This window comes from Osmerus eperlanus, chromosome 3, assembly GCF_963692335.1.
Source record: "Osmerus eperlanus chromosome 3, fOsmEpe2.1, whole genome shotgun sequence".
Lineage (NCBI taxonomy): Eukaryota > Metazoa > Chordata > Actinopteri > Osmeriformes > Osmeridae > Osmerus > Osmerus eperlanus.
Window position 1 is genome coordinate 10,597,880 of NC_085020.1, and position 27,069 is coordinate 10,624,948.

Consider the following 27,069-nt stretch of genomic DNA (forward strand, 5'->3'; position numbering starts at 1 on the left):
CAGTTAGAACATCTTGACTCAAGGAGAGAGATTAACTTTGAGAGGAGAAGAGGAGAGGGTAAGGTGGGAAAGAGAAGAGAGGAAGGTGGGAAGAAACAGTAAACAAAGGTGTAATAAGAGAGGAAGCTGTAAGAGTAGCAACATGCCTTGCTTCTTAGGTTTTTTTTACAGTTTAAAAAATGTTGACTGATAAGACTGAAGGAACAACAAGCTCAATGGAAGACATCATCTTGGTTCTGAAAGGAACTGTCAGTCTTGGTCAAATGTTACCTGGCTAAAATAGTTGCACTGCCAGACTAGTGTGCTTAATGTGTAAACATTTGGACACCCCAATGCTCTACTCTGCTACACGATGAAGAGCTGTGTATTTATTGAAGGGAAATACTACTATAAAAAGAAAACAAACAAGCCTTCAGGCCAGATCAGTGTTTATTCAGAACCATATCCTGCTATACAGTAGCAGAACCACTTCCTGTCCTGCATTGATTCCACAGTAGGCCAGAGTTCCAGAGGATTCCACTCCCTAATCCACTGGCTTTGGTGTGCAGGAAAGAATTGTTCTCCAGGCATGGCATCATGTACAATACAATAACTCCCCCTAGCCTCCCCCACCCTATCCGTCCCAGAAGAAATCCCTCCCTTGCTGTGGCATTTCCAGGTCTGCCTGTGCATGTCTTTCCTGTATCCATGCTCAATCCCACATACCTCTTTCCAAAATACTTAACACTGACCGTTGGACGGCTATGGTTTGGGATTGGCTATGCTCCTGTGTGATGTTTATTTATTTTTCACTTTGAGGTTAGTCAAAGAGATACAGTAGCTGTCATCTTTAGCTACAGTCACATTGCTTTCTTAGCATTCTTATGCATACAGGATGCTACACATCGCTCACACATACATGAAAGAAGAACACGTCCATGTGTACACAAATACTCACATGCACACACAGCTTCCTTACCTTAAATTGAAAGTTACGGTAGATTCTCTCTGGACAGTACTGTGTGGATCCAGTGTGTATACACTCACAAACATGGTCATCCAAATTTCAAACTCATTCTAACCCTTATTTCTTTTCATCTCTAAGTTAAAGTTCTCCTCTTTGAAATATAAGCTCTGGTGCTTGACTTAACTGTAGTGATGTCTTGTTCCGTCTGTTCATGGTTGCTTTAGTTTCATCATGGCTGCTTCAAGAGTTTGTATCAGGTTGCAGCATCCTCTGTTTCGGCAGATATACACACCCAAGTGCTCCCTGTCTCTTTCACACACGAGGACGCGTGCGCTCTGTCTCTTTTTAAGTCAAACACACCTTCCATCTATAACTGTAACATATAAAACTTGACTCTATGCTGTCCACCTGGCCAATGTTGTAGAGGGATGTAGACACCTGCTGTTGGAAGGAGAGCGGTCAATGGCACTGATCCGATATCACACTATCCTATACCAGAAAAAGTAGTACACAGCACTTGATGGCACTTCTTGGAATACTAATTAAACCAACTTTATAATGTTATCATGCCTGTATGCGAGAAAGAGATGGGGATAGGGAGATTGAGTGAAGCCAGACAAAGCAGGTGAATGAGAAGAATGAGAACTGGGCTCTGAGGAAAACATCCAAGCCTGTGTTGAGCACCAGAGATTTTAAAACATGGAACATAGAGAGAGGGACTTAGAAACAGAGAGAAAGACGAAGAGTTTGTGTCACTTTGGCAGTCCTGGTCTTGGCAAGGACTATAAAGAGATCTGCAAGACAGAACGCTCTGAAACAAAATGCTTTGGGGCTGGGGTGTTAGTTCTGGGTTACAGAAGAGGGCTCTCTACCATTCACCCTCTGTAATGAACTTAATGTTCATATGCAAATGAAGCAGACCCCAGCACAATGCTCCAAAGTCTAAAACAAAACGGTTGTTTAGGCTTGTGTGTATATATATATATATATACACACACACACACACACACACACACACACACACACACACACACACACACACACACACACACACACACACACACACACACACACACACACACACACACACACACACACACACACACACACACACACACACACACAGCTGCCTGTTAAATTATTCTAAAGCTTCTATGGTTAAAACAGATCCTTTGGCACAGTTCAAACTGTAGCCAGATTAAAAGACTATTCGGAGAAAAATGATGGGAAAACTATGATAAAGTATCAAGTTAGTTGTCCAAATGTCATTATCAATTTTTAGGGTTAGGACAATATTCAAGTATTTACTTATTCTAAGTATTATGTCTATTGGAATGCATGCCTTCATTTACAAATTGGGAGATACCACACATGTAAAATATTAAAATCAAAATTTTATTACTGATAATATATACTTTACATTCTATATTTATGAAAGTGCCCAATTAGTCCAGCTCTACAGGTATTATTCAATATGAGTGCTATGATCTAGTCAGTAAGGTGCCTTTTGCTAGCACACTATTATTGTGTGCTACCAGTCTTTGACTTTTAAAGGTTGGGTTTGTATAAAAACAGTACATTTGTTACATTTACTCCATGTTCATATAATTCTGGTTAGGATGGTAAAATAAATTACTTTCAGATAATGACAAGACATTTTTGTTAATATTGTCACATTTCAGGGAGCAAAAATCCTTATATATTTGTTTAATTCAGTTGGTTCAGTTATTCAGTAAGGCACTATTATTTGTTATTGTAACAATAGATCAACATTTTCTTGTTGTCTAAACATCAACAAACTACTAGTGTATCTCCTCTTTACATTGAACACACACATTCTAGGGAACAGTAGGGTTATATTCCCACCCATGCACTCAATGTCTTGGGCACATATGTTTATACATCTCTGGAGATGCCTGTAGCCAGAGAAAACCAAGTCCTCAGTATACAAAAATACAAACAAGTGAGCCACAATTCACAATGAGTGTGTGTGTGCGTGCGTGTGTGTGCATGTATGCATGCGTGCCTGCAGGTTAAATGTGTATGAGAAGGTCTTTAACATTTCCCATATACACATCCTGTTGGTGAGATGAACATTATTCATCTGTCACAGTACATTTGTTCTCAAGCACTTTGAGGTCTCAAACTGTGTCTTGTCCTTTGAGAAGGCAGGTTCATGTGCTCGAGCCTGTGGTGAAAAACTCTTCATGCCTAGCCAGACTAGGCCTGAGGTTGTTTTTGTGTTGCGCTGCCCCCCTATGTTGGGGGGTGATCACAACACTCTGTGTTCGTGGGGGACAATTGGCCAAGAGCAGGATCAGCTCAAGACCATCAGCGTAATAGTCTGTCTCCCTGTCTCTGCTGCCCCTCTTCTTCCTCTCCCCAAATCCCTTTGCCCCTTTTCATCAGAATAGCTACTCACTGATAAACAGACACCACTGCCTGCCTGTGTGTGTATGTATGTTTGCAATATGTGGCATTCACAGAGCAGGTACTAAAAAGTCCAAATGATCCACCATGGTTCCAATGTCCATTATGGTTCTGGTTCCTGCTAGCCAAGAAGCACCCTCTGTAGGCGGTCAGCAGGAACGCTGCTTTTGTCCTCTGACTCCGCATCGCTTTGCGGGTTTGAGCTGCAGGGAGAGGTGCATTCTGGGGAGCACAGATAGTGCATGAGCGGGAGGCGGTACTTCCCACAGAAGTCGACAAACTTGATGTGGCGCACACACGAGTCAAAGTACACACCTGAGGGGCAGAGATAGACAGTCAGTACACTCCAGACTCCAACATGTATTGAGAGCCCACATTATTCAGTTTGTCAGCCGTTTCAACATAGAATCTATGCTAGTACTTCACCATAGACTCCTTTTGATATAAATCTGTAAGTCAGTGCTCCACAACATTCAACTACCCTTAGAGATTAATGCCATTCAAAAGGTGTTGTGTGAGGGACCTACCGGCACATTTGGGGTTGGGGCATTTGCTTGCCAGATCCAGGTAGTGCAGGAGGTGGGAGGGTAGATCGCATGGGGAGTAAGGAACATTCCGGCTCTTGACAGTACGAGCCGCCAGCTCCAGCAGTGAGGGAGGGTCATAAGTCATCTCCTTGACAAATCGCACCACAAGTGGATTTCCTCGGAGACTGAGCTCATGCAGGCGCACTAGGCTGAGGATCTCGCGAGGCAGGTATGTCAGTAGGTTGTTGTGTAGACTCAGGGAACGCAGTGAGTGGAGCCTGGGAGAGGGAGCAGCAGAGACAAGGTCATTCAAATACTAACTCTAATCCTGTTGCCAGCACCTGATTGGCTGGTTGCATTATAATTACGTGGTGGTCTCTTAGTGAATGAGTATAACTGTACAATTGGTTACGATCAACTGCAGGATATGGTCAACTGCAACTGCTGATTGTGTAAGACAATGATTGGGATGTGGTGAGCTGCAACTGGTGGTGTGATGGTTACCTGGTGAGCTGTGGGGGAATGCTCTGGATGCGGTTGTCACACAGGACTAGGTAGCTGAGGTAAGGCAGGTTGGCCAGCTCAGGAGGGATGCAGGTGATCTGGTTACCCCCCAGATAGAGCAGCTCTAGACTGTGAGGGCGAGATAAGAGTCAAACACAGCCTAGATCTATTTGATCAAAGTGAACCACTGCCCAGTTTCAATTGTACTAGTTTCACGTGTCTGAACATGAGGTCCGGTGCACCGATACAGTAACACAGAGACAGGGAGAGACGTTCTGTTTCAATAGACGGGGTGAAAGACATCAGAGGCCTTGCGGCAGAATGATTCATGGTAGCACACGTGTGTGTGCCTGGCCACTGAACATCTTTAGAGAAAAGAAACCAAGTAAAGCCTCACTATGCACATATCGCATGGAGGTGATGACATGGCCCTGTGTGTGTGCGTGTTTTCTCGCACGGAAGTTGGCAGCTGACTCAAGTAATGGAGTGTTTGTTAGATTTGTGTGCATCTGAATAAGATTACTCAGTGTAAAGTCTGCATATGAATCACCCAAATCGCACCACTCAATGTGCAATAACAATATACTACAAAAGATGTATACAAGGAGAAGAGACGGAGTGAAAGGAGTGAGCCCATTGCATGTTCGCCCATCCGGCAGACAAAACTGATGACTAGTGACGGACATAGAGAGGGAGTGGGGAAAGGGGGAGGCATTCTGTCTCCTTGGTGTTTGTCCATGACCCTTCCTTTTTCATGAGTCAGAAGGAACCCTTCCTCAATATTTCAGACTGCCTACCTAGGCTAACTGGTATGTGTTGGAAAAGGATTGTTAGCAAGAGAGGAGGAAGATAGCTAGGTCAAAGGTGAGGGGGAGAGCAAGGATGGGAACTAGGTCATGTGTGATGGATAAAGAGGGATGAGGAAGAGATAGAGAGGGATGGAAAACAAAGGATGGGAGCTAGATCAAATCTTATGTATGATGGGTAGAGGGATAAGGAAGAGGGAGAGAGTATAGAGGAGAAGAGCTTGGTCATGTGTGATGGGGAGAGAGATAAAGAGGGGGCTGAACAGAGAGCGTGGGGGAGGGCAGAGGGTGGGATGAAGGTAATAGGCAATTTGATAGGGATGAGGAAGATAGAGAGAGGGAGAACACAGGATGAGAGCTAAATCATAGCTCATGTGTGATTGGACAGTATAAGGAAGAGAGATGGAGGAAGGACAGAGGATAGGAGCTAGGTCATGTTTGATAAGGAGAGAGATGAAGAGAAAAAAAAGAAAGAATATGGGCTAGAGAGGTGTGGAAAACAGAGAAAGGGGGTGGGGGAAGATCGATAAGAGGCAGGTCATACTGTAGGTGAGGGAGAGAGAGGTGTGAAAAGAGAAAAGTGGAGCAAAGAAAATAGAGAATGCTTTCTGAGCTGTTTAGGACGCCTGTTTGTATTGGTGTGTAAATGAAACAGCGAGCAAAAAAGAGAGAAAGAGTTGGGAACAAAAGAACAGAATACTTCACTCAAGTCCAACACTACTGGCCATCACATACATGTTCTGGCAATAGCACTAGAATAGTCAGCATGCCCTGGTCTCACTAACAAAGAGGTGGAGGTGACCATGTAATCCTATCACCTACAGCACACTGGAAGTTTTGCCCTAGAACTAAATATTTAGCAGAAAATGTTAGAAGAGCTATAAAAACAACATTTTAAAAAGTCAAAATTCCAATCAAAAGTTTGATAAAAATATACATTCCAACTGACCATTGGAAAACAATCCCATTGAGACATTCTCAAAAAAGCAAATAACACTTGCAGTGCAAAACTAGGTTTGTTCCCAATACACTATACACGTTTTAAAAAGAGCAGTAAAGTTCTGGTATGATCACCAACATGCTGTCCAAAAATCAATTCAATAACACTTTGCAACAACAAATTAATAGATAAGAAGCAAGATCCCAAACTATCTCACCCCAAAATCTCAAAGTATCAAGTCTAACATTTAATGGTAAATACTTTACTGTTATACTTGAAACTGAAAAAGAAATAGGCTACACTGAAAATTGGAATGATGAAATCCAAGATCAAAACAAACTACATCGCTGTAGAGCGATGTACAGCGATGTAGCGATGTTTGAAAAGAAAATACCAAATTACCTTTAAATACAAAAGAAATACAAATAGCCTACGAACAAAAATATGAGTAGCCTATCTGGTCATAAGCTACTAATTGAAAAAGGTATACCAAATATTGGGTACCAAAGAGGCTCTGTAAACAATGTGATAAAAACTAAATTAAAATCAAACATAAAAATGGTAGAAAGTGGAAAATAAGAGTCCAAAATGTATCTAATTAATTCCCAGTTTCTCCTCCCTTTACCAAATCAAACAATTAGGCATACACTTTATGCTAGGTGAGGAAAATAAGTCAAAAATTTAAAATTAAAATTTTTTGTAACAGATTATTCATATTTAAGGAATATAGAACAAACATGACAAATATTGAGATGAATCAATTCATAGATTTCAATATTTTATATTATTTTTCTCTTCTCATCTTATATTGGTAATATCTATGAATACTGTTAAAAAAACGTGTTGTATACAATGTTTATGAAAGTTCTTAAATTATTTTCATAAAGTATTTGATATTGGATAGCCTAGTTGTTAGTATTACATTTTAACGGTTTTTATTATTCTTAATTTGTCCAACTCAATGTTTGCTAAACATTCGTCCTCCTCTCCATGTTATCATTATAACTTTATTGTTGCTTTGGCCATATTTACATGTTTGCTTGTTTTTTGGTGTGATGTATGTTTTTCATGCCAATAAGAGAGAGAGATAGAGAGATAGGCCTAATGTATAAGAACCGAGAGGTTAGCAAAAATGTGCTGGTGTTTAGTCCTCCTGTCAAGTCACCACAACTGGGTGCTTAGAGATGAACACCTGACCTGATAAGACAATGTTTACAGTTTCTGCCTGCAACAGAATGCGGCTTTATAGGGACTTGACTTATCGAGTATTCTATCGGTCACCGTGACCTACAACTGGTTAAGTGGACATGGCGTAATAAAATGATGTGTACTCAACCTGTTCTTCCCAACGCAGTTTTTCCTAGTACTACAGTCATGCCAACCAGTTTCCTGCCCAGAAGGCAGTTGTATCAAGGCAGTTGTATCAACGACGGCCACGCCTCCAATCAGATACGACTTTACAACTTTCCAAATAGCACTTGGCAGAATTTGTGAGGGGCAGCTCAAAAGATACAAAAGTATACAAGAGTATGCTGCTTAGTAGGCTACAACCATATTAGCATATTGCAGTAGGCTACTAGTACAACCAGATTAGCATATTGCAGTAGGGTAATATGTTTCTGGAAAACAACCCAACGGAAAGGGGGAATCAGTTCAACCAACAACTCTTTAATTGTTACACTGGCCCACAAACTAGTGTTCTCACCGCCAAGGACGGCACTGTCCAAATTCTTGCTACTTAAGCCATTAGGACAGGCTTTATAGGCTAGTTACTGTAAGCTACAACAAGATTAGGTTAGTGTATCAATAATACAGCCACAAACACTTGGACCAATCCATAATAAACATACCTGGTTAGATTTTCTATCTCCCCTGGTATACTTTTGAGTCTGTTTCCCCCAAGAGAAAGCGATTGCAAACGCTGCAAGTTCATAAGCTGCCCCGGCATCACTTCAAATCTGTTTCCACTAAAGTTCAGAACTTCTAGCTGCATTGAACCGAACTCCTTGGGCAGCGAGAACTCGTCTAGACGATTGTTCTTAGCTATTAATGTCCTGAGCTTGATCAGCCGTGTTATGTCTTCACAGATTACCGACATCCCGTTGTTGCTGATGTCTAGAAATTCAAGGTTGGAAAAGAGGCAGACTGACACGGGTAGCGAGGTCAGTCGGTTAAACGTCAAGTACAGCTGCCGGGTGTCCCGCTTGCGCTCCTCGCTGACATTGTCAAGACTCAAACTGCTTAGATTCAAACGCGACAAATCTAGAACTCCTTCCCCGGGCCCAGCTCCTTCATAAGCTTCCATTTTTAAAGCGTAGAGTCAAATTCACTGTCGAGGATAGAGTGGGCATGAAAATGTCTCCGTATCCCCAAATGGCTCCCCAAAGAAAGAAGTCAGATGGCCCCGAAACGGCCCCGTTTGTTTCACATCAACATTCCACACTGAGACCGGACCGTTAAGGGCGCTAATATGAAATAGTTCGCCACCCAATTGCCAGGCACAAAACGACCTCTCATATAATCTAGGTCAGTATTTCAACTGTGCTTAAATAATCGTAAATTTTCAGTTCACTATGCATTGTGCCAAAATCTGCCTAGCTCAATCGTCAAAGCAGCCTTTCATGAGTGTATTATGTGTTTTACATGTTACAGGGTTCACCGAGTAGAATTTAGCTCCACCCTACTGTAGTTAACCCTATAACTACTTAAACTCTGTCGTTGACAGTTAAAGATCTTAGAATAAAAACGAGTTGCACTGAGTTCATGGAACAAATGTAACTTATAAAAGTCATATATGAAGGTTTACTTCTTGTCGAAATATATGCATGCCTCTTTGACCGATAGCCAAACGAAGTGAGGAGGACCACATGCTCCAGCTGTCTCAGTTCCGACAGTTACGCAATACTTTCTTGAATTGCATTACGCAAGACCGGATCCACAGTGTGTGCAGAATGTAGTCTGGGGGGTGGGGGGGGCGCGGGGGTTCTGGTCCGTTGTCAAAGATGTAGGCACTGAATGCTAGATGTTTTACCAACATCAGAGTGGTGTCAGAAATTAAATCACAATAACAAATTGGAGTACGGGTTCTAATCATTACTTAGTTAAAATGAGACATGTGTAGCCTTCTCTCTCTGCATCCCTATCTCATAGTGTCCCAGTTGCGTGGGGCTGGGGTGTCCAAAACCCTCCATAACACAGAACCATTTTAGCTTGGTTGGGGGGAGGGACATCCACCATCCACTGTCCCCATCGACGTCTGACAGTTTGAACACTAACAAACCAGGGCCGTGATCATAATATATATCCCCCCCAATATTCAAATCTGGTCAACATGTCCCCCCCAATATATTGATATAAAAATATATAAATGTGCTACAGGCAACCACGCACGCTGTCCGAAATAAATAAAAAGTTAATCCCATGTGTATTTTGAGCTTGTTTTTTTTAGTTTTCAGGGGGGGACCCTCAGACTCCCCAGCAGATTTCATCCCCCCCAATGTTGACTCTGTGGCTACGGCCTTGTCACAAAAACTCCCTCCTCTTTAATTATTTCTGTCCATCTCTCACACAAACACATTCACACATACAAGGTGGACACACTTGTGGTAGTACAGTATACGGTTTTATTGTCATACATACTTTTCAGATTCTGTGTAATATGTATGTAGACTGAACCTAGTTTTGCTTTGCATTCACACACACTCATTCATACCTAACATACAACATAAGGTTGAAAATCTGAAAGAAATGGACGACTTTAGGCAAGGTCTGCTAGAATTCTACACAATGACTGTGGTGGGGTGCACACTAAAGTACGAGGTTATGGATTTAAGGCACTAATTGATAACCACAAACCTCAAATAGGATTTTAAAACAAAACACAACTTGAACTCACCACTACACACAATCACACACACACTAAATGTGCCAAAAGATCTACCTATTTCCAAACACACACAAACACACCCCATCTCATGCATGTACAAGGTTAGAAAAGCGTCTTAGCTAAGTTAGCTGACAGCGAGGCTAGTCCTTCTGTTTGGAATGACTTCCAAAAGCACAGGTAATGTGTTGTTGCTGGGTCCAGGGTCATGTGTTACCTGGAGGGGATGAGTCTATATAGATAAATCAGTCACACAACTTTGGTTTCAAAAGGTTAACTTCCTCCTGTTTTCAGCTCAGCTCCTGGCTTGGTGCTGGGGTCTCTACTGTAGGGCCGGTTACAAGCCTGGTCTTAGTATTTGTATGTTGATGTAGAATATCTCTTCATTCTACATTAGGCTTAATGTTGGTGGACAGAGGCCAAATATCTAATGAGCGTGCCAAGATAGATCTGGTGTTCATGGCCTGGTTGACCAGGCTACAACAAGGCCACAGAGAGCTGAGTGACTCCAGCAGGACAACCATAGCAATCACACACATTCTCCATTTCCAGCCAATAACAGACTGCATACACAAGCACATATCTTGGAAACATATAGCAGGGCATCGCCAACAGTTAGAATCAAACTGGGGGGAGGGGGACTAATGAACGGAACTACATTGGTAGAAGAGGGGAAAGGTCAAGCAGTATCAAGCCTCTTCTGTTAGCCAATAAGCTTTAGATCAAGTATTCAAGCTTCCTAACCTTCACACCAGACCACCGTGTTAATAATGATCACTGTATTCAACTCACATTCCAGAGACAAAATGGAGACAACCAGGTTGTTAATTGGAATAGTGCTGAAGCAGTGCAGAAGTGTACTAATACTGCTGAGGTTCTCTCTGGGACTCCAAAAGTTCCCACATACACACACCCACTAGTAGGTTCTCCATATTGTTATTATTATGTAGTCTCTCCAGGTTATCCCAAGTGTATATTATCCTATCAACACATGTCATCCATCCAGACCAGTAACCGCTTGCCATTGTTTCCAATCTAATTCACACAAACATACTCTATATTGTATACATAGTTTCAAAAACATCTAAGAAACAGTAAAAGCCCCATTTTTAGTGCGGGGGTGCAGTTATACAATCAAACAGAACAGTACTGAACACAACATAACTCCATATTGGTACCGCACGACAGACCCTATGCATAACTAAGAAATGTAAAAGACACACAAAATAGTGAAAAAAATAAAATAATATTTCATGAGCGTAACAAAAGAGCAGAAACATAAATGAGTCAATTCAGTGACTGCACAGGGCCCCATGGTGGCTCTCTCTCCTTCTTCTCTTCATTTTTAGGCTTCCTTGGTGCTGGTCTTCATCTTCTCCACCGTTTCCTGTGTTTGGGAGAGGCAAAGTAATTGGAAAGTGAGAGAAATAGAAATGAAAGGAGAGGGTAGGGGAGGGAGAAAAGGAAAAAGAGAGATATGAGTTAGTGTTTAAGCTGCCTAATATAAACAGCGACTTCCTTCGTTTCTGAACGGATTGTTGTTGTTTACAGGGATGTTCTAAACTCTCATATCTGAGAGCAGGATACACAACTCACAACTCGCCATGGCTCAGTGTCAGAACACACACATGCAGGTGGCAACACACATTCTCACACGGCAAGAACTAGGCACTGACAAGTCCTTAAGTGAAAAACTATTTTCAATATGGTGTTATCTAACGTTATGTAGGCCATGTTCTGTTTAGGTTAGCTAGCAACATAGCAATTCTGATGTATTGTCCGCTAACTTGGTGAACTAGCTTCATCTGCACTTTTTAACCATTAAAAAGCTAGCTCCCAGTAGCAACAACCTTTCCTTTCTCATAAAGCAAAATAGCATCCAAAATCATATTTACATTTCATTTACATATTCCCTATGCAGGGCCCTAGATAGTGATTCAAATGTAGGGAATGAGGCTGAGCGGTCGGATGCTTGTTTTTGTCTGCTGAGGTTCTAGAACAGTCTTGTCTGTCCTGACCTGGTGCTTGTTGAGCTCGGCCACACGGCGAGTCCACTCCTCCTCCGTCATCTCCGGCCCTGCATTCCCCGTCTCCTCGGCAACCTCAACCTTGTCTTGAGATGGAAACAGTGGACAATACGTTTCTGTGTGGTGGATGCATGGGGTGGATGAATGAACAGGGAGATGGAGGGATGTCGAAGATAGCTGGATGTTGTCTCCTCACCAGAGCAGGTCATGGCTGTGCACACCCAGTTCCCACAGGCACACACACAGCGGTTACACTCCACCGTGGTCTCTGCTCCATCCTCATAGGTCTCATCCTCCAGGGCACACTCTGGACAGGACACACACACACACAGTAAATACATTAGAGACAACTTTTGAAATGACCGCATACATACAGACTTTCTTTTTATATTACTGCTACTTGGCTTAGAATAAACTTTATCAGCAACCTTGATGGTCTTAATGAGACATGATATGCTCTATATCACTCCATATAAATATAAAATGCTTTATTTCTGCACACATATGATGTAATAAACCTTAACTTGGTTAAATACTTGACTCTGATTAGCTGCTAAATGTAAATTATGTTTATGTTAACCAAGCACACTTTGATGTACTTCAGACTACTTTCAGTACCATTTCACAGCACTTTGTTGGCATAAAGTTCAATCTTACCCCGCACATCATATTTTGTGATAATACATAACTCATTGTTAATCATCCCTTACATTGCTAGTCTTATCATATTTCAAACAGTGTGAGTATGTGTATGTCCTTGGCTCTGATTGTCCTCCTGTGTTCAATGGGAATATTTCTTCAACTCTGAGGTCACTGAGTTAACCCACAGAGCTTCTGCCTCTCTCACTGTGAACTTGACACAGATTGCCCTATCATTAAAGCATAAAGATTGCTCTACTGGCATCACAAGCAATTGTGCACCAAAATAAAACATCCAGTAATGTTTTCGTCGTCACTAGAGGCATGAACAGACGATTAGGATAAACAGTAAATGTGTCTGTTTCTTGATCTAGTTTCTGCAAGTATTTCAGCCTCTACACTTACAACTCAAGTGTTTCACCTTTATGAGTTTTGACTGAAGTATCTTTTTCTCAAAAAAGACAATTTTGTACACTGTGAGCGTTGGTGCATCGTGTTGATGCATCGCACATTGGTGCCCAGTGTTGAGCAGTGGGATGTTTGACAGGGATGTGGGGAACTGTGGTGGAGTGGCAGGATCAGGAAGTCTGGTAGCTTACTCCTCTCAGGGGGGTTGAAGCCAGGTTTTAAGCAGTTCAGGAACTCATCAAAGCTCAGCTTCCAGTCTGCATTTTCGTCGGAAAGCTCGATGAGGGCGTCCACGCAGAGGCTCCTGGAAAGGCGGGAAAAAACCGTTGACCGTGAGATCAGGTCTTAAAATATCCCTGAATACACAGTCTGAAAGGAAAACAAACATGTGTACACCTGCATGTCTCCCCTCTCTCTCTCTCTCTCTCTCTCTCTCTCTCTCTCTCTCTCTCTCTCTCTCTCTCTCTCTCTCTCTCTCTCTCTCTCTCACACACACACACACACACACACATACACACACCCACACACACACACACACTGACCTAAGCAGCTTGTTGCTCTCCTGGTCTGCGTATGACTGCATGTCCACGGCTGAATCGTTGTGTTGTATGAACTTGAGAAGCTCTGAAGAGTCCAGCTTAGAGTCACCATTGTCATAGTTCTGCAGTGTCACACACACACACAAACACACACACACACATACACAGAGGAACAGTTCAGTAATAACAGTAGGTATAGTTTAATACTATATAATACTGTCTGTTGTAGCCACTCTGCTACGTCAGTCTTGTCAGCCTGACAATTTTTCATACGAGTTAACAGTTTCCATCTCTGCTCGTACTGAGTGAACTCTGCACTTTGAGACAGACTGCTGCGGTCATCACCGCTGGTCATCGTTTGACAACCTCAGGGACAACACACATGCATAGTGTGCCTAATCTTATCTAATCAGCACACCACATAATTCTTAGGATCTACTTTTAGCTACCCTAAACTACTGTCAATCATAGCTCAGCAGCACTCAGCAGGTAACTTGTTGCTCACAGTAGCCTTTTTGATGGCCTGCAAGGTTTATGTCTGTGTGTGCAACTTACAGTGTTCCAGCCACATACCGCACTACAGCAGACCAGAACAGCAGTTAAATAGCTGAGCGACACTGTCAATCAGTGCTGGTCCTCAAAAGTTACAATCCTGTATGATCTAACTTCTGTTACAAATCCAACATGATTCAGCTGTCAGAAATCAGCCAGCTCATGATCAAAATGAGGTTAGCTAGATCGGGTCTGCTGACATCCACAGGGCTGTGCGGCAGTAAGTATTTCAGAAAAGTGGGTTGAGATTGAGACCTCTGCTTGTGAGGAACCCCAACTGGCCACAGAGTTTTGAACAAGAATGGAACTCTGGAGGGGGAGAGCGCTAAGGAGAGCGCGATAGAAAGAGGGAGGTAGGTACGGACAGATCTACAGAAAAAGAGACAGAGTTTGGATGTGGGGGTCCTGATGCATGACAGCCAGGGTAGTAGAAAGCTGTAAATATGTAGGAGGGGGGAGGGGGGGGAATGGGGAATTGCGGAGGAGGTTTCCAGGCAGGACAGTTTCCATCTAGGAGGGTAGAGGGAAGGAACAAGAAGGGCAGGGGAGCACAGAAGGAATTGTATAACATTGATACAATTGCAGATAATGTCTGCTGTGTTGATTTGGTTGAACTGACACCAGAAATTCTGCACACTTGTGTTGTTTTTAATGTACTTTGTTAAATGTGAGTGTGTCAGTAATTGCACAACATCCGGGCCAGCGAAGAACAAAGCAGTACCAAGGAGTGTCGGTCTAACACCTGTTTCACAAACTACCATCCACTTTTGTTTTGATCCTGTTCTAGTGTAACAATATTTCCAACATACAATCTGATCCCTCGCAGGATCCTCAATATCCTGACACACACACCAACCTTGAAGTATTTGAGCAAGATGTCAGTGAAGTTGGAGCCCTTAGCGAACCATCCATCTGGGACCACCTCAGTCTGCAGCCACTGGATGATACGACTCCTCAGCTCGCTGCGATCTGCCACATAGCACACCACTGGAGGGAGGGAGGAATGGAGGGAAACGGGGGAGAGATAGAGGTAGGAATGTGGGTGGTCAGTAGAAGGGGAAAAAGAGAGGTTTAGGAAATGGAGGGGGAAAAGAGCAATGGGCAAGGATGCAGGAGTGGAGGCAGAGAGAGAAAAGAGAGATAAAAGAGAGATAAAAGAGAGGTTTAAGAAACGTGAACAGAGGGGAAGACAGAAGGAGGGAAGAACAGTCAGAGATGAGAACTTGTGAGAGGTAGTCTGGGAAAAAGACAGTGTACTTCACCTGACAAGCACTCCCGTCCGCCGGGCCCTCCTTATGAAGACTTTTACATCATAATAGAGTCTGTACCATCTCTGTCCAGATCAGACCAGTATTACTCCTCTGCTCACTAGGGTATCTATATAGGTCAGTCTCCTCATTCTCATTATCGGTATGTATTGATATCCCTATTGGCAGAGCATGGCTGTCTATGACAGAGGAGGAGCTGAGAGATACACCCATTGGATTGGCTCCAACAACATTCAGACACACACATGTAACAGATCATTTTCCACAATCGACCTCGGGGGAGGGGGGGGGGGTTGATTGTCAATAAACATGTCAGTGCCATCAAAATGAGTTATTGTGTCATTGTTCACATACAAGAAAGTCAAAATGCTTAACCATAACATAGTACTTACTTATTAGTACTTAGTACTACAAAACATAGTATTTTCATTTTCTGATGTAAAATATGGCTTTTGGTTTTGATGACAATGATGGGGTAAGACTATTCAACAGAAAACCAATGTATATATTGATCAACATGACATGGGCAACTGATGATGTAGTAAACATCAGACAATTATAGGCTACATTCTTTTGCATGGATGTACAAAAGCACTGTCAATTTGTTAATAAGAATGAGTAATTGCTTATATGATATGCATAAATGACTAGAGGATGTGGAGGTTGAACAGTTTTGAAAGTTTTGAGAATGTCAATCTGATGTAGGTACCAAAGCCTCTGAGAAAAACTGTCACCACCAGCTGCATCACGGGCACTGCACCATCGAATTCCAGAAAATCTGTGTGTCACCGACATCTTACTCACCAACTTTATCACGGGCACTGTGCCCTATCTATAATTCCATGAATCTGTGTGTCTCACCGACATCGTAATCACTGATTGCATCATGGGCATTGCACACTAGTTCATATAACTAGGTTGTCATTAGTCAGATGTTCAGTGTGCAGTGTTATGAGCTGAGTCCCCACATTTATAGTTTTGGGAGAATGAGTAGCTGGCTCGTCCCCCTTATACATAAGATGCCGAGCAGCGGACATTTTAATCTTACATTAATTGGCTGCATAGGCAACGGGGTAAACCAATAGATTCACCGACCAATAGCTCCCCTATGGGGCTCTGCTCCACTCATAGAACTAACCCTAACCCTCCAGTAACTTCCGTTAGCAATAGGACATTAGTTTAGTCTGATGTTATATTCTACTTTAGCACCTTATTAAAGTTAGTTTCAAATAGTAGTATTTTTTTGTTTGTTTCCATCAACAATATTCTTACGGTTAAGGGCAGCACTTCTCCTTAAATACTCTAGTATTAGTGTATACAGCTTAGATTGGCACTATATTAGTTAGGAGATGGTTGTTCACTTTTTCGGTAAAAGGTTTATTTCTATTGTGAACTTGAACAGCTAAACCAAACAACGTCACTAGCTTCACTGCAAGTCCTGAGCAATACACCAATGGATTTTCTACTTCAAAATCGCACGGTTGCTAAGATATTTGTGCCACAGAGTTAAACAGACAGACAGACGCTTCCTGCCTTTATAGATTAGATTATTTGAACGTTTTATGTATTATTCTTCCCAGTCTGTTGACGCTGTCCTGGAGGGGCTGTGGTTATTGTGTTGAACCAGATTGTGGAACGTTCATGAACATTTCTTTCCAGAACAGCAACGTCCAAAGTAGGTTATTACTGACTGAACACAACGCACAGCAGTTACACACTACTACACACACACTCACCTGGGCTGGTGGCAGTCTGATCAGTTTTCTTTTCTGAAGATGACAACAGGTGCAGAGTGGAAGGAGTGGGGTGGAGAAGGGGAGAATGGAGAAAGAAGGAGGACAAGGCAAAAAGGAATTTAATTACATTTTTGCAGCACGATTGGCTGTTCCTGTAGTGTTTTTGTAGGTAGAGGAGAACAGACTCAAAAATAACTGAATTGAAACATCTCAACATTTCATCATCGTTATTGTAGAAGGTTTTATGGCGAATACTATCGAGGTCATTTCATCGCCCGGCCCTATGTTCTCGGTGGCTTTTCACTGTCCCACTTAATACCTGATGATCTGTGCTAGGGATCATTCCTCCTTTCTGAGGGACTAAGGGTCATTCCTTCTATGTGTGAGTGTGTGATCACCCTCTGCTGATCGTCATCCAGACCTGGCCAGAAACAGACCTTACAGGGTCAAAGTGCACCAGGGCAATCTGCCCACTGATAGGAGCCACTTATATAGTCAATACTTCTTTCTTCATCAAAGCTGATGGCAGATAAGATATCATATCAGTACAGATATCAGATTAGGGATTGTGTGTGTGTGTCTGTGTGAATGTGTGTGTGTTCACCCACCCTGGCAGTGACCGTCGTGAGCCACCTGGATCTTGAGGCCCGTCAGACAGGCATCCCGGTGGAGCTCACAGTGGTTCCGATATGTCTTTCCATTACTGCCACACACTGAACGCTTGTGGGGCTTACAGCTCTATAGTTAGAGAGAACGAAAGAGAGAAGGTAGTGGAAAGGGGGGGTGGGGGGGTTTGAGAGTGAAAGAGAGAGATGGAAAGGAGGAGATAGGGAGATAGTGAATTCATTTGTGAAATGTCAAGCTGCCCACCACACAAACACCTCAGCTCCCTCACACCTACCTCTATACACAGACAGCCAGGCTCTCCCTTCTCAGTGACGGCACACTCTCGACCCGCTCCACAGAACACGTTGGCACACACCTTGCTCTTACTCTGCACCTCCTGAGGAAGACATGCATTCAGCATCAACAATGACAAACCCAAGAACACTCACGAAAACACACACATTTACAAATATACCACCCTGAACGCCATTTCAACAAACGACTCATGCAGTTACAAGAGTCGCACGCTAGAGGTCATTGTTGCACTTATTTACTGATGTGTTCTGTGACTTAAAACTTGGTCTCAATTTTTACCTCACCACATGCTCATCTTGTGAGTATCTTAACTTATATAACTGAAGGTAAATGATCCATACAGGATCTACTGTGTATTGTCGTTTTTAACTATTGATAGAATCATAAGTTTACCCAAGTTCAGATGATTGTTGTTTAGTTTATTTTTGACAAAAGAGCAGTTACACATCAATATGTTACTATTTCCAAACAGAAATATAAAAAGGACCGCAAAGGATCAACACATAACATAATCTGTGCAGTACAGAGGAGCATATGTCTGAGAAGTAAAGTGCTGTTGTAGGCTGGCAGCCCCATCTCTCTTCTCCTCTCGTCTTCACTTCCGGAATTAGGTGAGTTTGTTTGTAATTCTGGTTTCCAATGTGAACACACATATATGGGGGATATGCGTGTGTGAACTCATATACAACTAATATATTTTCTATACTCCTGCCCTTCTTCCACAATGTTCCATATTCATCCATTTCTCCAGTACTTTGCGAAACAGTCTTTCTGTTTTCCTTTGCTTCTGACTCCTATGTCTTTGTCCTTTTTGAGGCAAGAGCATAGATTTGCCAAACTGGGCTGGTCAGATGAGCTAGAAGCCAACCAATCACAAGTTGCCAAGCACTCGGGGCACTTTAAGACCCTCCAAATAACACCCCTCCCTAACCCCCCTCCCTACCTTGTTTTTACTGTGTGTGGTTCTGTGTGCATATATATGTGCCTGTGTGTGTTGGTGTGTACGTACATGCGTGTGTAAGTGTGTGTGTGTGTGTGTGTAATAAAAGGGGGTGTTTCCACATCTGGTGTCTGAGCTGTGTTTTCCTGTTGGGCCGGATTCCCATGGTCTGTGAGATTCTTAGCCCTCCCAGTGGCCTTGCCTCCTCAGAGAGTGTGTGTGTGTGTTTGTCACAGTTATGGAATGTATCTGGTGCCTGTATGTTCTTGTGAGCAACCTCCATAATGATTCTGTAAACTAATGACAGGATAATAAGAAGATCATAGCGGGGCTTCAAACAAAAGAGAGGAAAAAAGAGCAGAGAGGAGAAGATAGAGAAAGACATAAGGGGGTGAGAGAAAGGGGAGGTAAAAAAAGAGAAAAAAAGAGAAGGAGGAAGTCTGAAAGAGAGAAGATAGAATTTCGGGGGAACAGCAAGCAGAGTCAGTTCAAGCCAGTTTGGTAGAAGCACACACACTGTGTTGGTGAGGACATGATGTAGCTTTAGGGGAGGGGGGAGAGGGGGCTGTAGACAGAAAAAGAAAGACAGACATAGACCATGTAGGTGGGGAATAAGGTGGGTGGGTGTCGGGGGGGGGGGGGGGGGCAGTGTAGTCTGGTGAAACATGCCCAGGAGACCAACACTGTAGATGTTTTGCTCAGCTCAGCGTAGCCTAGCATGTTGCAGGCTCCAGATACAGCCCTGACATTTAACTAATCAAGGTGGGGTTGGGGACCTGCCTAGGGTACCACCAGGATGGAAAGGGAGGTTGCTATGGTGACAGACAGGTAATGCAAGCTCACTGCCACAGCTGGGTCCAAGTGACAGAACTATCAATAAATCCAACACAACCGAGGGCCCTAAATATCATAACTGATTATGAATATGCTCAGTTACCCATCGTCTAGGGATGGGCGGATTGATCCCAAAATATCGATACTGCAGGTACTTCGTCTCATGTAGCATAGGATATATGTGAAAAGTATTTGGACAGATACTATGCAATGATAACGTGGAACATGATAACATTGAAACATTACAGGTTATTTTAGAATGAACTCAAAATGCATATAACCAACTATTTACACTAAATTAAATTAATTGTTAACAATTCAGGAGAAGCAAAATGCCAAAGCGAGTCTCCTGTCGACGGCTTAAAACAATTCTGTTAGTTTGTACTCAATGTTCGCAATAGTCATTTACACCATCGTACATAGAACAAGCCACAATACAGTGTGATTAATGATTGGCCAATGACTTCAACTGAGCAAATCACAAACAGGAGCTGTCAAGAGCTAATAGATTTTTTGCTAATGGCTGCTAATAAATATTCACAGGGAGCTAAATCCATTACTCTTTACTTTCCTCTGTCTTTCCCATACTCCAGCCCTACCTCCACTTAGCAATATATGTTATCTGTGCGTGTTTGAGTAAGGGAATATAATTTCTCTGGTGCCTGTATCTTCTTGAGAGCGACTTCAATCTGTAATGATTCTGTAAACTGATAACAGGGTGATGATTTGGTCAGTTATGAGTATAAGTTAGCCTAAGGAGGGGAGCAGAAGAATTCAAGAGAAGAAAAGAGAGGAGCGTGAAAGAGGGTGAGAACAGGGGGTGACAGAAAAGGGATGAGTTTAAGAAGTGCTGTGTGAGAGGAGAGGGAATTGAGGGAAAGTTTGGTAGAAGCACACACCATGTCCTGAGGTCATGATTGAGCTGTGGGAGGGCGGGTGTGGGGAAGCAGACAAAAGAACGGACACATCCAGCTCTGTCAAGCCTCTACTCTACCTCCATCCCTCTTACATTTCATATCAGCCAGACCCTCATTCATTTCACTCTCTGTAATTATTGCCATTCTCTCTATCGTTATCTGTCTGTCTGTCTCACTCCTCTCTCTCTCTTGTATGCCCTGATGTGATTGTACTAGATATCCCAGTAAAATGAGGCAAATTCTAAAACTGGTCCTAGATGTAGACAAAGACAGTTTGTTTACCATGTCTTGATCAATATCATGCTGGCTAATACCCCTGTGGAGAATCCTGGGTGGAGTCACGTGATGCTGATGGAGTGACCCGCCCAACTGATTGCCACGCTGACTCAGGACACACACACACATTGTCTAGCTGATAAGTAAAACCACCATGGGAGCGTGGTTTCCAGACCACTGACCTCACAGATGACATTAGAAGAAACATTCCCTTCTAAAAGATTTACCTCCAGTTTTTACAACCAGACGGACAGACAAACAGATAGACCCTTTAGACACCCCATAATAGTCAGAGAAACCAACAAGAGGCAGGGCAAAAACAAATGAACAGACAGGCAGACTATGTATGCACAAATGACCTCATACTATCAACAGTTACACATGTGTTTCCGATTAAGTTCTAGAAAGGGAGGGGTAAAATAGCACAGGAGAGGGAAAAAGAAAGAACAAGGAACACAGAGCGAACAAGGGAGGGAGGGAAAGAGGAAAGGAGGGGCTACATTCCTTCTAGCCTAACAGTGCAAAGACTCTCTCCCTCTGCTAGGCCTGTCAGAAGTTTGAAGCCAAAATCTAATTTATATCTAGGTCAAAGATACCCCTCCTCTTTCTCTTCACCACTTCTTCGCCAGTCTCAAGGCCAGACCATGGGATCTGGACTAGGGGCAGAAGCAGAGAGGGGAATGGAACAGCAGGCCTCTTTTCCTTCTCTCAGAGGATGAGGTCTGCCCAAACCAGGACAGAATTGTCGAGGAGAAATACACAAAGAAGGACATAGAAAGCTTGTGAGACAGGAGAGAACGTGTAGGACTGCAGGATGGTGTAAAAATATTGAATGTGAACCCATCTGTCATCTCATCTAGCCCCCAGAGTTGCTGTCTGGGTCTGGAGCTACACCAACCATAGAATAACTAGGCCCTCTGTACTACCAGCTACATTATCTGCTGTACATATGATACCGTAACTACAGATACTTTACTACGGAAGTTCCACTAACTTACTGTGTGTGTGTGTGTGTGTGTGGTGAAAATAGAAAGAGGCAATATTCCAGAAGAAAAAAACAATGATTTGAATGTCTGAATATGAGCTCTAACTGTACAAATGGAACATGGATTTCCTAATTAGCAAACAACCATGTATCAACATCCATACCTCCTCCACTCTCACATTAAGCACTGGCTCAAACTCCCTCATCCTCATCTCAGACCTTCTTAATCAACATTGAATTCTCCATTGTCCCCCCTCTCCACCCAAGCATCTAACCTTCCACCTCTAAAGTTCACACTTTATACCTGTTTATAAGCTTTTCTGGTTAGATGCTGACTGCATTTCATTGGCTCCGTATCCGTACTGTGCACAATGACAATACAGTTGAATCTAATCTCATTTAAACCACCATACCTCTTAATCTGTACCTGTCTACACTGTAAAACTGAACAGCACATCTTACTTAATGAATAAAGTAAATTTTACTTCATATTTACAGGACAAGACATTTACTCAACTTCGCCTTGATTATTCAACTTGATTATTGTGTATTGTGAGTTTTACTAGATGTGTTATTGGTTAAATGAATTTAACATGTGCTCAATGTAGAGGAATAGATGACTCCATAAAGAGTAACACTGTTTACTCAGTGACATGACTGCTTGTGCTTGACGCACACTTCTTTCATTACTTAACCACAAGTGTCAGTCCTCAATTAGCACCGATTGTGTTGAAGAGGCTATAATGTTATCTCATTTATGCACATTTTGAGCAGATGTAAGTTTAAAAAATATATTCAAATGGGTGACATAGACATTCAAACTTACTTTGAAAGAGTAATAAAACACATTACGTATGAGTTACATGGGCGTAGTCGGTTTAGGGCCTGAATCTGAGCGAGTTACTTAGGTAATGTAAACAGCCCATGTTGCACTTACTTTTATTGGAGGAATTTGCAACGTAAAATGAATTGAGTTTTCCAACTCAAATGGTTTAAAGCAATCTGTTTCCCTAAACAGTTTGAGTTCACTTTCGGGTTTTACAGTTTATCCTCCTCTCTCTGTCTCTTGGTAACCTGTCGCCAACCCTGTGCCCCTTCCACTAATCCCATTACTCTAGTTCTTTGTCCGTACTGGCTTTACAATCTGTTTCTTTTAAAAATGTTTTTCTCCATCTCTGTAACACCTACTTTTCTCTAAAGCAATATTTTTTCTCCATTCTCTGTCATGATTTTCCACACTCTTTGTTCTAATCTTCTCTCCCACCTATCTGCTCAGGGCACTGGTCCAACGTGCTTAGAAGGAAAAGCCAAGGCCCAGGCCAGGGGAGCGGGTAGTCTTCCTGCACCGGTCACTGCCCCCTCGATGGGGCCAGGGTTCAGGGCTAATGGTTTGAGCGTGTTTGAACAAGGAAGTAGCCTGTTTACAGACCACAACAGTGGAATGTGTGGAGAGGCCAGACATGTTGGTGTCTGGTATGTTAATCCTGGCTGTGTTGGTCAGTAGAACACTTGAACTGAGGAGCAACCTGGAACACAAAACTGTGTCACTGTTCTGTGTAGGTCTGAGAAGCAGGCCCCATGTTTAAATTGCCAGACACTATCTTTGTGTCTGCCTGACCCCCCAAAACTTGTATAGTCAGAGGAGACAGTGACCAACAGGTCAGAAAGATGAGGACAGCAGAGTCTATACAAAACTATAGTTTTACAACAGCACAACATCATCAGTTTCCCCTCTGTGTGTGTGTGTGTGTGTGTGTGTGTGTGTGTGTGTGTGTGTGTGTGTGTGATAAAAGAGCCACAGCTGGTAAATGAAGAATCCTTTCAAGTCCAGCCAAGAGTGAGAAGATCAAACAACATGACCTGCTAGGACATAAAACACTAGCCTCTACAAGATAATCACTCCTGCCCTATTGCTTTCTCATCTTCTTCTCCATCTCTTTCTCTCTCAGACCTTCATCCCTCTCTTTCTTTCATCCACTCTCTCTCTCTTTACTTCCATCTGCTGAAGTGTGACGAGTAATTAGAGCAGGTCTGATCCTACACACACACACAACCAGAGGACACGCTGTCCCCTATGTTCCTGCCTGTTAGCCTCACCTGGACTGGTATTTATAGAACAGTCCTCAACCGCCACACAGCATGCTGCCTGTGAGGCAGCTACCCAGTCCCTCGAGGCAGCTCATCATCTGGGACTGTATATTCTATCAAGGCCACTGTGCCTAATCCTAACACTGCTAAACGTCCACCTATATGTGACAGTATGATAGCTTTCTCTTTCCTCTCTGCTCCTATCCTGAAGGCCGTGTTTCCACAGGAAGCTAACAACTTGAGTCTTTGTTTAGCCTCACCACAATAACACTGGTGGGCCTGGAGTGGAGAACACACTAACACTGAAGAGTGGTCCCTGCATGTATTTTCTTAGACTGTGTGTCTGGAAGCTTTGAGTGTTTGTGTGTGTCTTCAATCGTACAATTTGTGAGAGTGAAACAAAATTTTATTTATGTGTATCTCTTTCTCTAACGTAATCTCTGCTTCCCACCCCTCCACACATACGAGTCCCAGTCCCAGTTTCAACTCAACGTCTTCTCTACACATTATTACCTCAGGAAGCACCCAACTCTACCCCTTCAGAGTAAACATTTTAATAATATATTCTACCGGCAGCATTCTTTCAAATCACAACATAAATCTCTACGCTGCAACAAAGGGCTGCTACACTAAATTGCGTAGCAGTCCACCTTAACACCATAAAATTCTCATATGTGCCACCTTAAGAAGTGCTCAGCTGACTGTGGTTCACAAACCATCCATTACCAGGGTAATTGCCCTTAAAGAAAATTTATTTGTAATGCTTCCTGGGCATCCTCCAACAATATTCTCAGTATCCAGCGGTGCCCAGTCTCCTCCCTGCCATTCTGCACTGATGACGGAACTGAGACACCCAAAAGAAAGCTCCCCAAGGGAGTGTTTTCCAGCAGGCAGTAACGAGACCTGTAAACAACTGTTATACCCCAGACTCGAGCCACTGTCCCACAGAGCAACCTTTGCAAAATGCAAATACATGCTAATGACGAGCCCCTCTGAAGCCCCTGATTGGCCATCAGACTTAGGGTAGACAGGGGGTAAGGACACACAACCAGCTGCTCAACAGTTGCTCACGTAAGGTCAGGTAGAGAGCCACACACCGGGTGTGTGTGCGTATGTGAGGACACCATTTCCATACTACCCCCATTAGTCTAGTGTTAACTCAGCTGTTATTTATCACCAGCGTCATCATCCCCCCACAGAAAAAACACACTCACATGTGTACACACACTGATGACTAACCTTATTCGAACTTATTCGCTTATAAGCTAACGTTAACCACTTTGCCACAATAATCTTATCAACTCAACAAGCATTATTGGAACAATTTGCATGTCTGTTTATTTGTGTCATTGTGTGTGGTCCCCACAGGATGTCCAGTGGGGCCAAATTGCACTGCAAATGAAGTAGGGTAATAATGTCTCCAAACTACAATATTTAGAACATGCTATAAAGTTATATTAACACGTATGGATAGACTATACAGGCAATTAAAACACAACGACGGTCTGTAATTGAGTCTCAGTACCCAAGGCACTTAGTCTCAGCTAATGTCTCAGCTAATGTCTTCCGATTTCCTTGAAATCATAGCATATCATACATTCAATACAGAATGACCTCGACCTAAAAGCTTGTAAATGTTTGTAAAAGGCTGTTCTGGCTGAGGTATGACCACGGCCATCAGTAAAATATTTGTTAGTACAAAACACTGTCTAGCATGGTTTAACACAAACAAGCATATTCAAAATCAAAAGCACCATAACAAGAAAAGTAAGACTAACCTCGGCATGAATGACCGCGACAGAAATAAGTAAGAGCGCGGGGATAGTTCGCCACATCTGGGAAGGCAAAAGAGGGACCGTGAGAGCTTGAGGTTAGTCACAAGGTTTTTCCAAGTTTAAATGTTGTCAAATCATTGTAAAGTCACATCAAATTAAAGTGATGGTTTACGTAAGCAAAACCTTAAGCAAAGACTAATCAATAATTGTACTGTTCCTTTTTACATTACCATTTTAGAAGCCTCTCAGTTTGGCGTAAAAGGTATGGAATGTCGGTCGTTACAAAGGCGAGCAAAAGGTCCGTGATTGCTGGAAATTTGAGGAGCGCTGAGGAATTTGGTCTACTCTCGTCAGTTTCTCCTCCCGCTATGACGTGTCCAATGAAAACGTCCAGAACGCCAGTCCAGAACGTTTAACGGCATAGACCTTGCACTAAACCAGTCGAACAATCCATGTTTTCAGACTTCCTCGGACCCGACAATGTTTACTTATAGCGCCAGAAGAATACACCCGCTGAATGCCAGCCATTCTAAAAAATAAAACAGTTTGTCTCGAATCTCTAAACCCTGGATAAGACTTAAGTCAACCACATTATGCTTTTGTACAGCACTAATAATTATATTTGAAGGACTGTAATGCTATGACAGTGTTATTTAGGGAAAACTTTAATGAACCCCGATAAAGAGCAGTATGCCGACTCCCGGTGATACATGCTTTGACAGGGGATTTCCAGAACATACCGTGTCTGTCAAAATTATATGAAAAACAATAAAGAGCTATTGATAGCCTACTTGATATTTTAAATACCTGGACATTTCATATACTTCCCAACAAAAGGACCCTATCTACATTTTTTTTCTGAGTTCTGATCATTTTTGATAACTAGTATCTACAAGCAGGCATTGACCACATGTGCTGGATAAGTTGTTTTATTCATGCAGACTACGATCAATGGTGTTAGTCTCATAGTCGTCGACTGTCGCTCTGGTTATCTCTGAGGTCTTTTAGTCCAAGGAGGAGAAAAGGTACTCCACCTAAATCTCCAGGTTCCCCAGGACTTCTCCAGACAGATTCTGAGTACAGCCATATAAATGGTCCTCAAAATCAAAAATGGCATCCATCCATGAC

General features: G+C 42.7%; 2 protein-coding genes across 2 annotated transcripts; both read right to left on the reverse strand.

The window, feature by feature from the left end:
* Positions 1 to 2,320: 2,320 nt before the first annotated feature.
* Positions 2,321 to 8,773, reverse strand: LOC134017504 (leucine-rich repeat-containing protein 58-like). Its single transcript, XM_062457180.1, has 4 exons — positions 8,004 to 8,773; positions 4,408 to 4,536; positions 3,904 to 4,181; positions 2,321 to 3,691 (listed from the first exon to the last, which is right to left on the reverse strand). The coding sequence occupies exons 1-4, from the start codon at positions 8,456 to 8,458 to the stop codon at positions 3,498 to 3,500; spliced, it is 1,056 nt and encodes a 351-aa protein (XP_062313164.1). The 5' UTR covers positions 8,459 to 8,773; the 3' UTR covers positions 2,321 to 3,497.
* Positions 8,774 to 9,753: 980 nt separating this feature from the next.
* Positions 9,754 to 26,325, reverse strand: LOC134017513 (follistatin-related protein 1-like). The gene is made up of 11 exons (XM_062457200.1): positions 26,172 to 26,325; positions 25,945 to 26,001; positions 18,107 to 18,208; positions 17,814 to 17,943; positions 17,206 to 17,238; positions 15,058 to 15,188; positions 13,653 to 13,771; positions 13,302 to 13,414; positions 12,260 to 12,370; positions 12,055 to 12,149; positions 9,754 to 11,423 (listed from the first exon to the last, which is right to left on the reverse strand). Exons 1-11 carry the CDS (start codon positions 26,172 to 26,174, stop codon positions 11,382 to 11,384), a joined length of 936 nt encoding a protein of 311 aa, XP_062313184.1. The 5' UTR covers positions 26,175 to 26,325; the 3' UTR covers positions 9,754 to 11,381.
* Positions 26,326 to 27,069: the final 744 nt, after the last annotated feature.

What these genes read in the sequence shown, in the direction of transcription:
- LOC134017513 (XM_062457200.1), bottom strand. An exon ending in TCTTGCTCAAATACTTCAAG is followed by an intron (nt 13,772 to 15,057) that starts GTTGGTGTGTGT and finishes GTGACACTGCAG; the next exon opens with AACTATGACAATGGTGACTC. An exon ending in CCGAGCTCAACAAGCACCAG is followed by an intron (nt 11,424 to 12,054) that starts GTCAGGACAGAC and finishes TCCCAAACACAG; the next exon opens with GAAACGGTGGAGAAGATGAA.
- LOC134017504 (XM_062457180.1), bottom strand. Translation starts at nt 8,458, where the DNA reads ATGGAAGCTTATGAAGGAGCTGGGCCCGGGGAAGGAGTTCTAGATTTG. An exon ending in ATTCCCCCACAGCTCACCAG is followed by an intron (nt 4,182 to 4,407) that starts GTAACCATCACA and finishes TCCCTCTCCCAG; the next exon opens with GCTCCACTCACTGCGTTCCC. An exon ending in CCCCAACCCCAAATGTGCCG is followed by an intron (nt 3,692 to 3,903) that starts GTAGGTCCCTCA and finishes TCTGCCCCTCAG; the next exon opens with GTGTGTACTTTGACTCGTGT.